Below are 16,332 nucleotides of genomic sequence, written 5' to 3'. Positions count from 1 at the left end.
TCTCTGTGCTTCAAGGTTTCCCATCCCAAGGGACCTGCTCCACCCTAGAGCAGTGTTTTCGGAGCCCAAAGGCACAGCCAGCCCGTTCTTCTTTCTGTCCCAGTTGTTAGCAGTCCCCTCCCTGTCCCCCATTCCATCAGTCTTCTCAAGAAAACTCCCCACCTCTAACAACATGGCCTCCAGCCGCGGAGGCCCTGCCCACCACCTCTCCTACCCTGATCTGAGCATCCCTCTGTGGAAGCCCCTGCTGCTGTTTCCAGAGGACACATACCAAAGTCACAGGCAGCACAGGGTCCTTCAGCACCTCAGGAAGTGAGTGAATAGGGTGCTCTGGCCCTGAGCCCTTTTATCCCAGCCTGAGTTTCTGCCTCCTGTGGTGAGACAGGGCCTGGGCATGAGAGGACTCGCCTCCTGATACCCACGTGGGTCCTGTGATGGGTGGTGACTGGCAGCTTCTCACCTGTCTTCCTCCCCAGGCTGAGGGCAGCTGCTGCTGAATAGGAGTAGGGCTGCTTAAAAAAAAAAAGGGTGAGGGCAATTTATACATGACTTTCTGCCCCATTCTTCCTGGTAAATCCCAGCCTTGACTGCTTTTTAGTTCTAGTTTTTGCACATTGGCTCCCAATTCCTTTGTTCCTTTTTGTTGCTCCTGGTACTCATTGGCTCTTGGCAGCTGAGTTCGGACTGTAATTTAGAGATTCTTTCACATATTCCCACTTAAGTCTAGGTAATCCTCCCAGGCTACCAGGGGTCAGCTAACTTCTGTCTGCAGCCCAAATCTGCCTGCTTCCTGATTTGGACAGCCTGCGAGGTTTTTATGTGTTTAAATTGTTGAGAAAAGAAAGCAAAAAAGGAAAATGTTTTACAACATATAAAAATTATATTAAATTCAAATTTCGGGCTTCATGAAGTTTTATTTCTCTGACTCAGATAATGAGCCACATTCTTTATTTTATTGATTGTGTCTGTGGTTCTTCTCACACTACAATGGAGATCTGAGTAACTGGGATAGAGATGCTATGGTTCCCAAAGCCTAAAATATTTATTCTCTTACAGCTTGTAGAAAAAAAAAAAAAAGAAAAAAGAAAGAAAAGAAAAGAAAAGAAAAGAAAAGAAATGCTGACCCCTGATGCATTCCATTATATTTAAGAGCTTGCAGTCAGACAGGCTAGAAAACTGTCCTGGTTCTGCCATCTAATGTCTGTGTGTACTTGTGAAAATTACTTTACTTGACTCCTTTTTAGTTTGTTGTTCTTGTTTGTTCCTCAGTTTAAAAGTACAGATAGTGATACAGATATCTCTAAGGGTATTGTGCCAGCCAGTAAAATAATATAAGGAAAGAGTCTGGTAGAAGGTCCGTGAGATGATAGACCCTTAAAAAATGTGATGCCTACATATGCATCAATAAAGGAATAGGTATCATTTTGAAGTCATAGCTGCTTTCCAAGGTGGAGGGGGTGGGGTGTAAATCTGGGATTTGGGATTGTTCGGTTTTTTGATTGTTTCCTTTTTTAATGTTTAAGACCCCTTCCTTTGTTCTGCTAAGTATATTGATGTATTTGACTATGAAGTAGGAATGACTGTGAGTGTGAATAGGGAAGGCATTTGTGTGGAGTAGGAGAACTCCAGAACTCTGTATCGTTCCACATGGAGTGAAAAATCCCGGAGTTTCCAAGGACCCTATGTCAGGAAGGAGGGAAAGGCACACATGGGGAGATGGAAGGGGAAAGGGGGACTGGGGGGAAAGCCAGGCCTTAGGTGCAGGACACTGTCCACGACATGGTAGGAGAGCCTCTAGGAGCTTTTCACCTCAGCAGCTCCCTCCTCCTAGGTTTCCCCGTATTGTTTCTGCTTGAAAAGTGTTTTCTTTCCCTCTACTCTCAGTAGATGAAGGGAAAGCGCAGGAGTTCCTATCTGGTTCAAGTTTGTATACAACAATATGGTGAGCTTTTCCAACATAAAACTAATTCATGAATTAGAAGAAGGCGTACTACAGCCAGAACAAACATATGAGGAAAAGCCTTCTCTTTCCTGTCAGTGGTAGAAACACTGGGGGAGCATCTAAAATTCTCCAGAGCCTGGAACAATATAATACATTAGTGATATCTAGGTCATAAGCAGAAGAGTGAAGCTAGTTCACAAGTAGTTGCAAAATATAAATATGTTTGTCATATGTATTAGGATATCCAAATAATATATACACTAAATGTGTGTGTTTATATAAACATACACACATCATATATTTTATAATGACTCTGTGTGTGCGTATTTTCTTAGCTGTTTCTCTGCCTCTCGCCTTCTTGGTTTCTCTCTCTAGCTCTTCATTAGAACTGTTCTAGAAATAATTGCCTGTGACCTTAATAGAGTGACCAAACATCCCAGTTTGCCAGGAACAGTTTGGGATTATGCCTTTTGTCTCAACATATATTATCACAAACCTTCTTTTTCATCTTGAATGTGTGCCAGTTTGGATGAAAATGTAAATAGTCATGCTACCATTGAACAAGTCTTCTCAAAGGCTTTTGCTGATTCATGATAAAGCCAAAACTCTTACCCTTCGCGTTCAAGGGCCTGTGTGATGTGACCTTATTCTGTTTCTACAAGTTTTTATTTGCTTTTCTTTTCTTTTTATTGTTTTTTTTCCTTTTGAGACAAGGTACTGCTCTGTCACCCAGACTGGAGTGCCATGGTACAAATCAGGGGTCACTACAGCTTTGAACTTTTGCTAGGACTGCAGGCACACGCCATCATGGCCCAGGTAATTTTTAATTGTTTTGTAAAGTTGGAGTCTCATTATGTTGGCCAAGGTGTTCTTGAACTCCTGGACTCAAGTGGTCCTCCTGCCTCAGCCTCCCAAAGTGCTAGAATTACAAGCGTGAGCCACTATGCCCGGCTGACTGCTTTGCTTTTTTAGAGAAGAAATCCTCTTCAGCTGACTTGGCCAGTTAACTCTACTTTGAACAAACTACTCCTTGCCTTAATGTGTTTTGCTTTATGTGACATATCTCTGAAATGAGATTGAATATTTTGGCTGGATGTGATGTTTGTATCTTTTATCAGCACTTAGAGCAAGGATATGCATGTAATCATTTCATCAGCATTTCATAGCACCCGAGAGCTTGCAAATAGCTTTTCCATCTGACTGGAGATCATCCCATGTGGGATTGGCCCTAAGACATGCACAACGATAAGTGCTTGCCATATCCCTTGGATGCCTCTGTATTATTCAAGGACGATGTCTGTACTTAGGTTGTCCCAAAGGGCTTTGTTATTGAAGGAGAGGTCAGGGTATTGATTCCTTGGCTTACTCAGGAAGTACTACTCATATGCCCAGCTCACTGATTCCTGGTATGGTGGGGCTGACATGCCACTGAGCCATGCCTCTGTCTCCAGGAAGGGCAGCGCCCAACAACAATTACCCTGACTTGGGTTTGGTGATAAATCAGCAGCGTGGTTGTAGTATCATGAGGATTCATTGCTAAGCCTTGGCTATTAGATTTAAACTGGCTGGATATCATCTCAATGGAAGAAACATTTCCTGATAAGTGATTGGCTTTCTGGGGTTATCTTTTCATGAAAGGTATCTGCCTCTTATAATCTCAGGAGATGACAGGACACATGGCTGAGATCCACAGGAAGTAATTCTAACTGTATGGACTTCACTCTGTTCCCTGGACCCTACAGCCCTTTCCAGAGAAGGATCTTGTACATCAGCAGTTTTTGGTTTGTTCCCCCTTTTTTTCCCCCAAAACCTTTATTTTGTATTGTAAATTCCTTTTAATGCACACTTAGATGAAGATATTTATGTTTTCTAATTCGTTGATAAAAAAATTATTTTGAGTGAAAAAGAGAAAAGGAAATATAAAAGAAAAACAAGTGCATTTTTAAAACTTAGAAATCTACATAGCAAATAACATCACAGATAAGACAGAAAGAAAAGTAATCGGTTGGAGGAAATTGCAATACATTTGCTAAGAATATAGAAAAACAGCCCTTACAATTTAATTGGAAAAATGCAAGTATGCCAATACAAAGAACAATCAAAGGCCATGAACAGGCAACACACATACTAGAAAAGAAACACAAATGGGAAAAACAAGTTAAAAATATGTTCAATGTGGCCGGGCGTGGTGGTTCATGCCTGTAATCCCAGCACTTTGGAAGGCCAAGGAGGGTGGAGTTCAAGACCAGCCTGGCCAACATGGTGAAATCCGTCTCCACCGAAAATACAAAAAATTAGCCAGGCGTGGTGGCAGCACCTATAATTCCAGCTACTTGGGAGGCTGAGGCAGGAGAATCGCTTGAACCCAGGAGGCAGAGGTTGTAGTAAGCCATGATCAGGCCACTGCACTCCAGCCTGGGCGACAGAGAGAGACTCTGTCGCAAAAAAAAAAAAAAAAAAAAAAAAAAAAATTCCATGTGAATAATAATCAAAAAATGAAAAATAACAAAAGGAAATATTTTGGGTTTTTCTGATGTAGGTTGTCTATCCAGTTTATTCATATCAGATTGGCAAAGATTACCCAATAAAAACTCAGTGTTGGGGAGGATTTGTGGAATCGAGCACTCATGCTTTATTAGTGTGAAAATAAATTGCCATAATTATTCTTCATTACAATGTGATGATCATTTAACACACACTTGATGGTGTGTAAATGAATTAAAAAGTAAAATGAACATACTCTTTTACAATGTTTGAACATCTAGAATTTCACCTAAGGAAATAAGGGAATGAGGGAAAGAATATATGCATAAGAATGTTCACAGTAGCAAATTAGAAATAATAGGAGTTCAGTAAGATTTCAGAATACAAGACCAATATTCTTATATCTCTGAAAATAATGGAAGATAAAAAATTTAAAGATGCGACTTTAAACAGAAAAATGCATGTTTTATAATAATATGTATATTTTTAATGAACTACATACTTAGGAAAAAGGATCACATGACAACTATGAGAAACTGTTTCACACTCATCACTGGACAATTATATAAACATCTAATATCACACAGTGTTGCCAGTATGTGAAGCCACAGGCATTCTCACACTGATGGAGGGAGTGTGAGCTGGAGATCAATGTGACAGCATATTGTAAAATTAAAGACGAGCCTATCCACAATTCAATTGTATGATCCCTCAGCACATATCCTAGAGAGACATGCCTAAGCAAGGATGACAGAGAATTTTAAATAGTGGAATCATTTAGATTTGCAAGATAATTAGAAACAACATAAATATTCCTTAAAAAGAGATTGCTTAAATATGTAGTAGTGTGGTTGTAAGGTGAAATATTGCATAGCAGTACGAAATGCACACAGCTAAGCCAATTAATAGGAATATCTCACAAATGATTCTGTGATAGGAAAGCAAGTTTGCATAAGATTTCATCAAGTGTGTAATGTTTGAGTTGAAAATATGTAAACTAGACTGCATATTTTAAGGAAATGTATAATGTAATAGAAGTTTAAAGAAATATATAGGAATACTGAACTCTAAACTCAGGATATTCCTCTGGAGGGCAGAGAGAAGATAGGCATCAAATGTATAAAACTGTTTACCTCTTTATTGGGTGATGTGTAAGGAATTATTTATTAAACAAGTATTTATACTTTTTAAATATCAATTTCTCATAACAATTACAGATATTTTAACTAAAACTTTTAAATAAGAACTTTTAAATTTTAACTTTTATTTCAATAATTTGATTTGAAATTTAATTTAAAATTCTAACTTTAAAATGTATATATATAAATTGTATACATGCCCTTTTAATTATTTAAAAAAAGTGAAACATTTTGTCTTTTTCTGATGTAGGGTGTCTATTCAATTTATTTACTTATATCAAATTGGCAAAGATTGAGTGCCTAACAAAAAATGTATTATATTTTATTATATGAAAATTCTGAAATAGTACTCATTGAAAATCTTTCAATAAAATCAAATCTATGTGTGTGGGAATCTTTTTTCTGTTTGCTCACTAGTATGTCTCAACTATCTAAATAAACTCCTAGAATATTTTACCCTCTTAGTAAACATTTATTGAATAGTTTATTTACAGTGTTATGGCTTTCTAGTTTGTTTCTTTCATATGATTTTGGATGTACTGAAAATTCTATTTTGATGGTATTAGATCTATCAAAATTTGTCACTAACATTTGTTACGTTTCTTTTGTGCATAAAAACATTTTTCCATTGTGAGTTCTACTTTGTGATTCAATTTTAAAAATTAGCTCCTTAATCCTCCTGAAACTTGTTTTGTTAAAGAATATAATTTCTTTTTTTCTCCAGTTCAACTTACTAAATAAGCCATCCTTTCTCCACTGATCTATATGCTAACATATTTTAAATTCTTTTCACACAAAAGCGTCTCCTGGCTATTTATGGTACTCCATTTCCTCCCATCATATGTGTTCAAGATGAAGATATTTTCTTTGCACTTGTGTGTTTTATTGTGCAAAAAATCATAAGGTCTTCAAAACAGCCCCTTTCATCACTCTGAGACCCGTGGAGATGAGGAGTTTTCCTGAGTTTCTGTGAAGCTAGGGAGGGAAGGGGGAATTCTCAAAGGACTGTGATGGGGCCATCTCCTTAGGATCCTGAACAGTGTCTGTCTTTCTGGAAGGTCCACAACACAGCCCAACAGATACCACCCTAGGAGTCCACTCTCTGGCTATCTGTCATGCATTCGCTGAGCAGAGGAGGGAGATGGTGCTGGCATAGATAACTGTGGCAAATATCTTGAATAAATACTTGCATCTAATTCTCTGTGCCTGAATTTCTGACTTTTAAACTGAGGCTAAAAATGGACCTGCTTCATAGAAATTTCAAAGATTAAATAGTATACTGTGAGCACACAGTGCCTGGTGTATTGAAATTGCTCAATCACTGATGCTTCTTATAATATTACCCATTCATCAGAACACAGAACGATAGAGTGTAAGAGATGTTCTTCAGGGAATGAGCAGATGGGAGTCAGCAAGGTGGCTGAGAAGGTTGTCTTTTCTCTAGCAGCCCAGGATGGTGGCACTCCTCGGCCACTGGTTTGAGTATCTAAAGTGGGAGGAAGTGCTCAGAGAGGGCTTTCTGGATCTTCTCATGCTGCTTGGACTGTGTCACCATCCTGGTCTCAAACTGAGTGGGAATTGTGGAGCATTTGTATGCATGAACAGGAGGGTCTTGTTAAAGTAAATGAAAATGGACACCAGACCTGAAGAGTCCCTGGACAGACAAAGCCAGTTAGGCCTCATAAATGACCTCAACTTTGCTTGATCTCCAAACATAAGGGAAACGTAACTTAGGTTATTTCTTGTAAATGCCTGTATTAAAGAAAAATGATACTTCAAACCAACCAATCAGAAGCCACCAGAGCTACCTTATAATTATGCAACTAGGGACTTTCAGCAGGATAGACTGAGTAAGAAAATGGTGTAACAAGAACCAATCGAATATTTTCTTCACTTTACTTTTGTGTTTGCTTTATAAAAGCTTTCCCCTTGTGTTCTCTTGACAGAGCCCTCAAACCACTTTTGGGGTTCATGAATTGCTGTTTGCTCAAATAAACTCTTTAAGATTGTATTATACCTCAGTTTACCTTTTAACAGTCCCCACAGGTGGAAAGCAGAGAAGGAATGAAGTCCAACCCCACTCCTTGATACTGGTTTCTGGACTCATCAGAGAGCCAAAGAAGAAGGGAAGACTTACAGGGACCCTGCAGAAAACTGATGTCTTTAAATTTAAGGAGCTCCTGACCTTGAAGCATCTGTGAGTCCCTGTCTAAATAGCTCTGGTCCTTGGAGCTTGGAAAAAGGAGGAAAGAGATTAAAATGTTGTCACTTTTAGTGGGAGTACTGTGAGATGTCTGCTCCTCCCTGGAGGAAGCCTTCTCAAGTTAAAGCACAGGTTCTCCTGCCTTAGGGAGCCACAGGACAAGGAGAGAAGCCCAGCCCTTCTCCTCAGAAATCCCCAAGGATGGTGTAATACCCATATCCCCTGAACTCAGGAAGTCCTTACCCAAGGCCTATATGTTGACTGTGCCTATGGAGTATCCCTGATCCCAATGCAGACAGGCCTGGTAATACAGGGGTTGCAATTCACAGGGATTCAAACTGCCTTTTCTTCAGGGACTCCATGCCAGATGGGGAAAGAGGAAGCACATCTGGGTGGTTCCAGGAGGAAAGGACACAAGAAGTCATGATAGGAGAGAGGATAGCCTGAGAATACTAATATTGAAGGACTGTAATGTTAAAATAGTGTGAAAGTAGAGGAAATATGAGGGAAGCTTCCTGGAAATGGAGGAAGCTGACTGACATTCATCCACGATCCAAACCTCAGGACAGACAATCAGAAGGACTTCTAGAAGCACAGAGGCAGGGTGTCTTTCTTTCACAGAGTTGGACATTGCTTCCAAGCTCTTGACACCTGGGATGAACATTGGTGTGTTTGTATGTGTGTGTGTGTGTGTGTGTGTGTTTGGGTGTGTGTGTGTTTGCGTGTGTGTGTCTATAATTTATGACTCCATTTGTATAGGCAGTGGCAAGAACAGAAACTATTTGAAGCTCAAAGGTTTATTTGTACTAGAGCAGTCTGCATTTTTAAAGTACAAGCTACATGGAATCATTTTGCTATGGTTGCTGAAGGAAGAGCATGGTAAAATTCTTCGGGAGAATAGATGGGGAGAGAGTGAGGGTATCAGGAAGAAGGAGGGTGACAGCTGAGTAGGATAATATCTGTCTTCCTTAATAACCAGGGTTATTATGTCATCATCGCTCCACTTCGGTCCTCCCTTCCACATCTGGCCTTGTGATGGAGGGTTGGGACTGCCAACCCGATTTCTCTTTGCCGCCTGTTTCCTGGAGTCTCTGCCAGTAGGGGGAGCTAGAGAGAACTTGGAGACTGACAGAGCTACAAGGACCAGGCTTCCTTAGATTCCCTTAGAATTCTCCAAGTCACCCCAATATTACTTCTCACCCCAGCAGGAGCAATTTATCCCAGTAGCAACAGTGGTTCCAGTGTGCAGTTTCTCCCACTCACAAAACCAACCTTGTTGGGTTATCATGGAGACAGACCCTAGGACCAGCACCAGCTTGTGCCCCTCCTCAGAAGCCTGAGTCCAGACACATAGGGCCCCTCCTCTGAGCTCAGGGACCCCGGCACTCTTGAGAAGGGCCTCTTTCCTAGAGGCCTGAGTTTCAATTCATGGGAAACTGCTCCAAGTTTCTAAGTTTTGATAATTTCAAGACACTCCCTTTCCCTGCCATTGGTAGCATGGTGGCAATGACAGTTACTGCCTCCACAAACTCTTTTTGTCCTCTATTGGTCTTGTCAGTTCTCTGATGCCAAGTAAGCAATTCTTTATATAAACTTGTGTCTGTTAAAGTAAATCTCATAATTCTCTTTCCTGACTTGACCCTGGCTGAGGCACCGAGCGGCGGGGATCAGCTCTGGTGAGGACCAGGAGTTGAAGGAGTCAAGCAAGCTATGCTGCTTCAAGGCCCAGATAACCAGGTGATGGAGCTGAGATCAGGCATGCTTATCCCTCTCGGCACATTTACAGGCCAGAGTAATGCAGTCTAGAAAAAGACGATGAGCACATTATTTGTTTTATTGTTTCATGCACAATGGAGATTGCCAAGGAAATCAGGGGAATGAGGTAAGGTCTTCTATTTGGTGTTTCCAGGCCAGGTGCACAGATGGAATCAGAGGCTGGAAGATGAATTTTTGTGAGAGGGCAGATTTCTGCATTCTAGGTCAGAGGAATCTTCCAGGACAGAGTTTGAAGTCCTTACTAAAATGTCCCAGCAACACAGCCAGGCCCAAGGAAGATGAAGTTGCACCTCTCATGCCTCTAAATCTGCTCTTCTAGGCACAAGGTCCACTTCAGCAGCAGCCTCCAGAGTGCTGGCCACTGCCCCCTCCACAGCAGCTGGATCCCCCTGAGGGCTGGCTGCAGCAGTCAGAGCTCTGGGGTCTGTGGCAGTGGGACCTGCGGCGCCTGTGGTGGCTCAGGCAGCAGCCACCACCCCCAGAGCTGCAGCAGCCCCCAGAGCTGGAGCCACAGCAGCCCCCAGAGCTGGAGCCACAGCAGCCTCCGGAGCTGACACTGCAGCAGGAAGAGACTGGAGGGCACTTAGGGGGACACTTTGGGGGGCATTTAGGGGCGGGGCACTTGGGAGGGCACTTGGGGGTGCACTTGGGAGGGGGCTGGCACTGCTGCTGGCTCTGCTGGCAGGACATCTCGGTGGCGGGTGTTCAGGAGCTGAAGGAGAGTCAGACAGCAAGTTAGACAGAGGCAGAGGCCACCCCTGTCTATTCTTGTCCTTTCTGCATTATTTCTAGACCCTTCATTTTGAAAGCCCAAAACTACCTCTAATGTTTTTATCACTCTCAGTGTTTACCAAGTGCTTTCTTTCATGGATTCTCACTTCAAACCTTATTTGAGATGTTGTCCTGCAATATATAATCTCCAAATATGTAAATAAAGTTTCTGCTCATTAAAAGCTCCTAAGTGTGGGAGAGAAGGCCAGGAAATAAATTGGCTCCAGGCCAACATTCATTCTATCACATCACCAAGAATTCTAAAAATGTTCAATGTTGGGACCAGTTTAGAGGTGAAAAATCTCTTTAAGGAAAAATCAAAAGAAATTTCTATTGGAAGAACTGATGTATTTCGGTTTGCAGAAATAGAGAAAACTATAACCGCAAAGGACGTTGGAGTCCATTTGTTCCAACAGACTCAATATATAAATAAAGAAACTGAAGCCAAAGGAGGTAACTTCACTGGCCCAAAGTTATTCACTAGCATGTCACATTTGTTCCTGGGTCCCCTGGTTGCCATCCTGGGTTCTGCCCTTTAGCACATGCTGCCTCCCCAGGCCTGTCCCCAGGTGCTGTCACATGCCTTCTAAACTTCAGTGTGGACTCAGTTTTCCACTACAGATCTTCCTGTTGGCATCTAACAAGATCCACAGGTGTCTCTGATCCTTTCTTCCTCTAAGTAGCAATGTCCTCAGCATATCTTTTCTACAAATAAGTATGTCTGTATTTCCAAAATTATATTCCCCCTATGTGACCCACTCCAGCGTAATCTAGTGGCCAATGTGTTTATTCTCTAAAACCAGAGAAACACACTGAGCAACTGAAAACAATTTGGTTCCTCTAAATCTGTGTCATACAGCCCTCCAGATCTTACCAGTTCTTCTTAATCTCTCTCACTCCACCCCACCCCTCTACCTCCTCTTTCCAATTTTCTTCCCCTGCCCCATTCCTTGCCAATCACAATTCCAGGCCCCTGAGGCCCTGACTAGACTCTACTAGACTCTACTCCTGCCCTAGTCTGAATATCCATCCCCTCCCTCCCTGGCCTCAGCATTCCTCTGTGGAAGCCCCTGCTCCTTTTCCCGGGGCACACTTACCAAGATTACAGGCAGCACAGGGTTCTTCAGCACCACAGGAGGTGAGTGGATGAGATGCTCTGGCCCTGAGCCCTTTTATTCTGCCCTTGGGTGCTGCCTCCAGCTGTGAGACAGGGCCTGGGCATGAGAGGACCTGCCTCCTGACACCCACATAGGTCTTGTGACGAGTGGTGACTGGCAGTTCTGCACACACCTTCCTTCATGGGTGTTCAGGGGAGCTGCTCTCAGCTAGGAAAGAGCTTGGTGGAAATGGGGGCTTGTGGTGGGTGAAAGTGAACATCATGGTTCCTGGAGTCCTCAGTGGCCTATATCCTATGAAGATGGCTCTCTTCACAGTCTTGTAGTCACGCTTATGAATTCTGCACAAACAACCCCTTTTTCCTTCCATCCTAGATACTAATTTTCCATCTAGACCTTTGGCTCCAGATAGCTTGGTTAAGAATCCACAAGACTGCATTGTGGGGTTTGTCTGTGCACACATGCGCATGTGTGTGCTTCATAGTAGTTGAGAAAAGAGGCTTTGGAGACCCTGGCCAAGTACTCAATATTTTTGGTCATTGGCTTTCTGATATTTTGAATACAGATAATAAGAGAAATATCTTTTTTGCAGGATTTACAAATTAATTAAGATGGCAAAGGGGAAGTAGCTGAGATAGTATGTGGCATGCGGTTATAATCAGGAAATGGATGGATAGATAGATAGATAGACAGATAGATAGATAGATAGATAGACAGAGACAGACAGACACAAAGAAAAATAGAGGGAAACCTGAGGTTTTAATGGACATTGGGAATTTCTAAAGCCACAGGTGCCTTTTAAGTTAGGTGGCTCTTATTAAAACTAAAGGTCATTTTTTTTTTCTCCCACATGCCTCAGTGAATTGGGCTTTCTGAAGGTAGATCCAGAGTGGGTATAAGAAAAGAGGACTAAAGAGATGTATATTGCCCTAAATTACAGCATAAAAGAATTTGCAGTTTCCTGAGGAAAATCTGAAGGGATGAGGTAAAATAAAGATGGGAAGGGTGAAGAGAAGAGAACAGCCAATGAGGTGGCTTTAAACTGTGACTTGGAGTGGTGTAGCTGGTATAGACAAGAATAGACATAGTCAATATTTAATTTGAAAGTATTGGCTTTGTTGCAATATACATTTCCTGGGTTTGATTTTCCAGTTTCCCATGCTCAAAATTAACCAAATGCAAAATGTAAAAGTGATAAACCAATATTTGAAAAATAAATGTGGTCAAAATTATATATAATATCAAAGAATTATTGGATGTTTTTAGCAGATCATAAGTTGCAGAAGAACAGATTGGTGAACTTGAAGAAATTGTTCAAACCGAACTGAAGAAAGGGAAAAATACTGAAAAAATGAACAGGTGATCACATTGAATAATATCAAACATTTTGGCACCCATGTATTTAGAGTTTCAGGAAGAGAGAATAAATAGAATGGGGGAGGAAATATCTTTTTAAATAATGGTCAAAAACTTTCCAAAAGTGATAAAAATTATTAACCTATAGGGCCAAGAAATTAATAAATCCCAAGCAGGATAAATACATAGTAAGCCAATAAATGGTACTATAGGTCCAGAAAGAGGATACCAATTAGTCTTGGAAGACTGGTGGAAGAGAGAGGGATTCTGAGGGAGGGTGTCTAGGACAGGTTTGTTAAGGGTGTCTGATAGGATACAGGCTTTAAGGGGTGGTGAGGTTTAGATAGCTTAGAGAGATGGAGGTGGTAGGGAGTAGGGAGGTATGTGGAGAAGAAGTGAGGGGTATGACAATATGTACAGGGCAGGAGAGGTCTTTTGTGGTTGAAATGCAGGGCATGTGATAGAGAATAAGGCACAAAGTGCAGCTAAAAGAAAGACTGGGTTCAGCCTGTGGAAAGTACAGGGCAGGAGGGGCAGGTGGTCTTTTGTGGTTGGAATGCAGGGCATTTGGTAGAGAACAAGGCACAAAGTGCAGCTAAAAGAAAGACTGGGTTCAGCCTGTGGAAAGTCCATTGTCAGGGCAAGTCACTGGCCTGTCTGTATTGAGTGTTCACCAGAAATCCATCTCCTGAAGGCTTTAGTTTAATTTTATTTTTTTACTTACAGGTTTATTGTTTTAGAATGGGAAGAATGATCACATCAGTGCTGGATTCTAACATGGAAGAGGACTTTTAGGCAGACCCTGTGAGAGAGGGTGACATGGTTTGGCTGTGTCCCCACCCAAATCACATCTTGAATTGTAGTTCCCAGAATCCCCACATGTCATGGGAGAGACTCATGTGAGGTAATTGAATCATGAGGTTGGTTACCCCCATGCTGCTTTTCTCATGATAGTGAGTTCTCAAGAGATGTGATGGTTTCATAAGGGGTTTTTCACCCTTTGCTCAGTACTTCTTACTGCCACCATGTGAAGAAGGATGTGTTTCCTCCCACTTCCACCATGATGGTAAGTTTCCTGAGGCCTCTCCAGCCATGTTGAACTGTGAGTTAATTAAACCTCTTTCCTTTATAAATTACCCAGTCTTGGGTACATCTTTATCAGCAGCGTGAACACAGAGGGCAACAGCAGTAGAAAATGAAATAAGAAAATACCATTGATGATACTTGCCAAATATTACTACATATCCACACTCTCATAGTCACAATTTCCAATTCTGGCACCCCTAAAAACTGACTTTTTGTCTGATTGTTGACAATATTCATATGGTGGCAAAAAAAAAAAAAAAAAAAAAAAACCTGACCTGAACAGACAGTGAGCTCACTTCACTGTAAATATTCTTATGTTCTGTTGTAAAAATATAAATGTCCTCCCCAAGGGGAAGGATCCGTGAAGCCTTAGGGATAACAGGTGGTCCTGGACTGCCCACCCTCACCTTGCCTGCCTAACATGTGTTCAAGTCCTTGGTTCTAATTCCATGGTATTGAGACTGAATATGGCCAATTTTGAAGCACACTTGTAGTGTTACTAATGAATTCGATTCACTCTATTGCCCTCCTTAAAAAAATAAGAGTTCTAAATTTCAAAACACATCTGTTGCCAAGGATCTAGGATGAGTCATTGGAGGAACAAATAAATCTGACATTTTTCAGGAGTAACAATCTATCTCTAATAATCACTACTTTGTTTAAGAGAACCTTGTATCAGTCTGTCTCCCAAATTCTCAGACTTAAACAAGCCTCAGATTCTCCCCATATTTAACTGACACCCCAAGATTTTCCCCACTCATAATCATATCACCAGCCCTAATTCATAATGTGCTCCTATACGTGTTTTTCTTTCTTTTTTTTCTTTTTTCTTTTCTTTTTTTTTACTTATTCTCAACTAGTCTCCTGTATTCAGTGGGTACCCAGAAGAGCAGTCGTGGGCATCCAGAAGGGCATCTGTAGGCCTGCTCTTGAAGCCCTCCCAAGGGCCCTTGTGCATTTTTGTCTTTTTCTCCTTTTACCCATTAATCCCATTGACTAATCATCAATACAAATAATTCCTTGTTGTGTTAAAATGGCCTGTGTTACACTTCTCCAAGACAATAGAATTTCCTGCTTATATTTTTCAAGGTGCCACTAGCACTGCATGGCAACTAAGTAGGAAGGTTAGAAAGTGAGTGTTCTGAGCTCTTGGACAAGTTTGTCAAATAATGATGATAATTACTGGCACAGATAATCTACTCACAATTGCCATAATAGCCAGGATAAACTACTCTTCCATAATCAGCATGCAGATCCCTTGGGGAAAAATAAAAACCTTCTGTATATCCTTAAAGTTGTAATGGCTTGCATGTATTTGCATGTATTCCTGCCTTACAGAGAATTTTTATTTTTCATGAATGGGAGGTTCTTGGGATGGAGGCAAGGGGAAGATGTGATTCACTGTTGGCTTGGGATGGCCTTGAGGACAAAGCTGAAGACTTTCCTCCAATTCGGTGGTTCTCAATGGGATAAGGTTGGGGATGGCCTGACTACCACACCCCAAAAGAGGGCATTGGACAATCTGGATAAGTGTTTGATCATCACAGCTGCTGTCATCTAGTTGATAGAAGCCACAGATGCTGCTAAGCACCCTTCAAATCACAGAATAGGCCTTCGCTAAGAAAGAATTATGTTGTCCAAATCGTCAGTAGTGCTGAGGATGAGAAACCCTGCTCTGGTACAGGAAGATGAAGACTATACTCACTGGAGACACCTCCTGGATTTCTCACTGAACAAAACAAACCTCTGAAGAATGCTGATGAAATGCTGTGGAAATGATTGATTAATTAACTTATTGCTCAATCCGGATTTCACATTCAGGCCAGGTCAAGGAAGGCCACCTTTCAGTGACTAAGGACTCAATCCCAATTTGAGCCTAAATAGTATTTCTGATTGACTGCAAAGCCTCCCCTTTCTGGTATTTCCTCTCCCACTGGTAGAACTAAGAAGCCGTGCTGATGGCACACTGGCTGAGTGGTGTCAATACACTGATGACCCTCTGTGATAGCTGCTGACGTTGCTGTGCTTAACCCCACCCTCACCCTGGCATCTGGGCTTCCTTCCCCCAGATCTTATACTTCCTCTAGACTCAGTGTTTTGCTTAAGGCATTTTTCCAATTCACCCCATCCCTGTCCTCTCTGCTATTCCATATCCCACCACTGCTTCAATTCCTCCTCCTTGAAGCTTCCTGCTTGCCCCTGCTGACCACGTGCATCCCTACGTGTGCGTCCCTGCGGCTCATTCAGTCTGCTCCTGCCTGGGCTTGACTAACCCTTGTGGCCCACCTCCTTCTTCAAACAGGCCGTTCTCCAAGCCAATCATCCCCCTTTTCTCAAGGTGAATATTTCACTGCCAAAAGCAAATATATTTTTAGTGTTTTATGATATGCTGAATATTTTAAATAGCTTATCTCATTTAATCCTCAGTGTGATCCAGACAGGTGGACGTATTTTCAGCCA

General features: G+C 41.7%; 1 protein-coding gene across 1 annotated transcript; it reads right to left on the bottom strand.

Annotated features, from left to right (window-relative positions):
- Positions 1-6,013: 6,013 nt before the first annotated feature.
- On the bottom strand, positions 6,014-13,905 carry LOC101023913 (late cornified envelope protein 1C). The gene has a single exon (XM_021923782.2). The coding sequence runs from the start codon at positions 10,232-10,234 to the stop codon at positions 9,878-9,880; it is 357 nt and encodes a 118-aa protein (XP_021779474.1). The 5' UTR covers positions 10,235-13,905; the 3' UTR covers positions 6,014-9,877.
- Positions 13,906-16,332: the final 2,427 nt, after the last annotated feature.

The sequence above is a fragment of the Papio anubis genome, chromosome 1 (genome assembly GCF_008728515.1).
Source record: "Papio anubis isolate 15944 chromosome 1, Panubis1.0, whole genome shotgun sequence".
Classification (NCBI taxonomy): Eukaryota; Metazoa; Chordata; class Mammalia; order Primates; family Cercopithecidae; genus Papio; species Papio anubis.
This window is presented reverse-complemented; position numbering and strand designations above follow the sequence as displayed.

Coding starts and splice junctions, on each gene's coding strand:
- LOC101023913 (XM_021923782.2), bottom strand. CDS start 10,234: ATGTCCTGCCAGCAGAGCCAGCAGCAGTGCCAGCCCCCTCCCAAGTGC.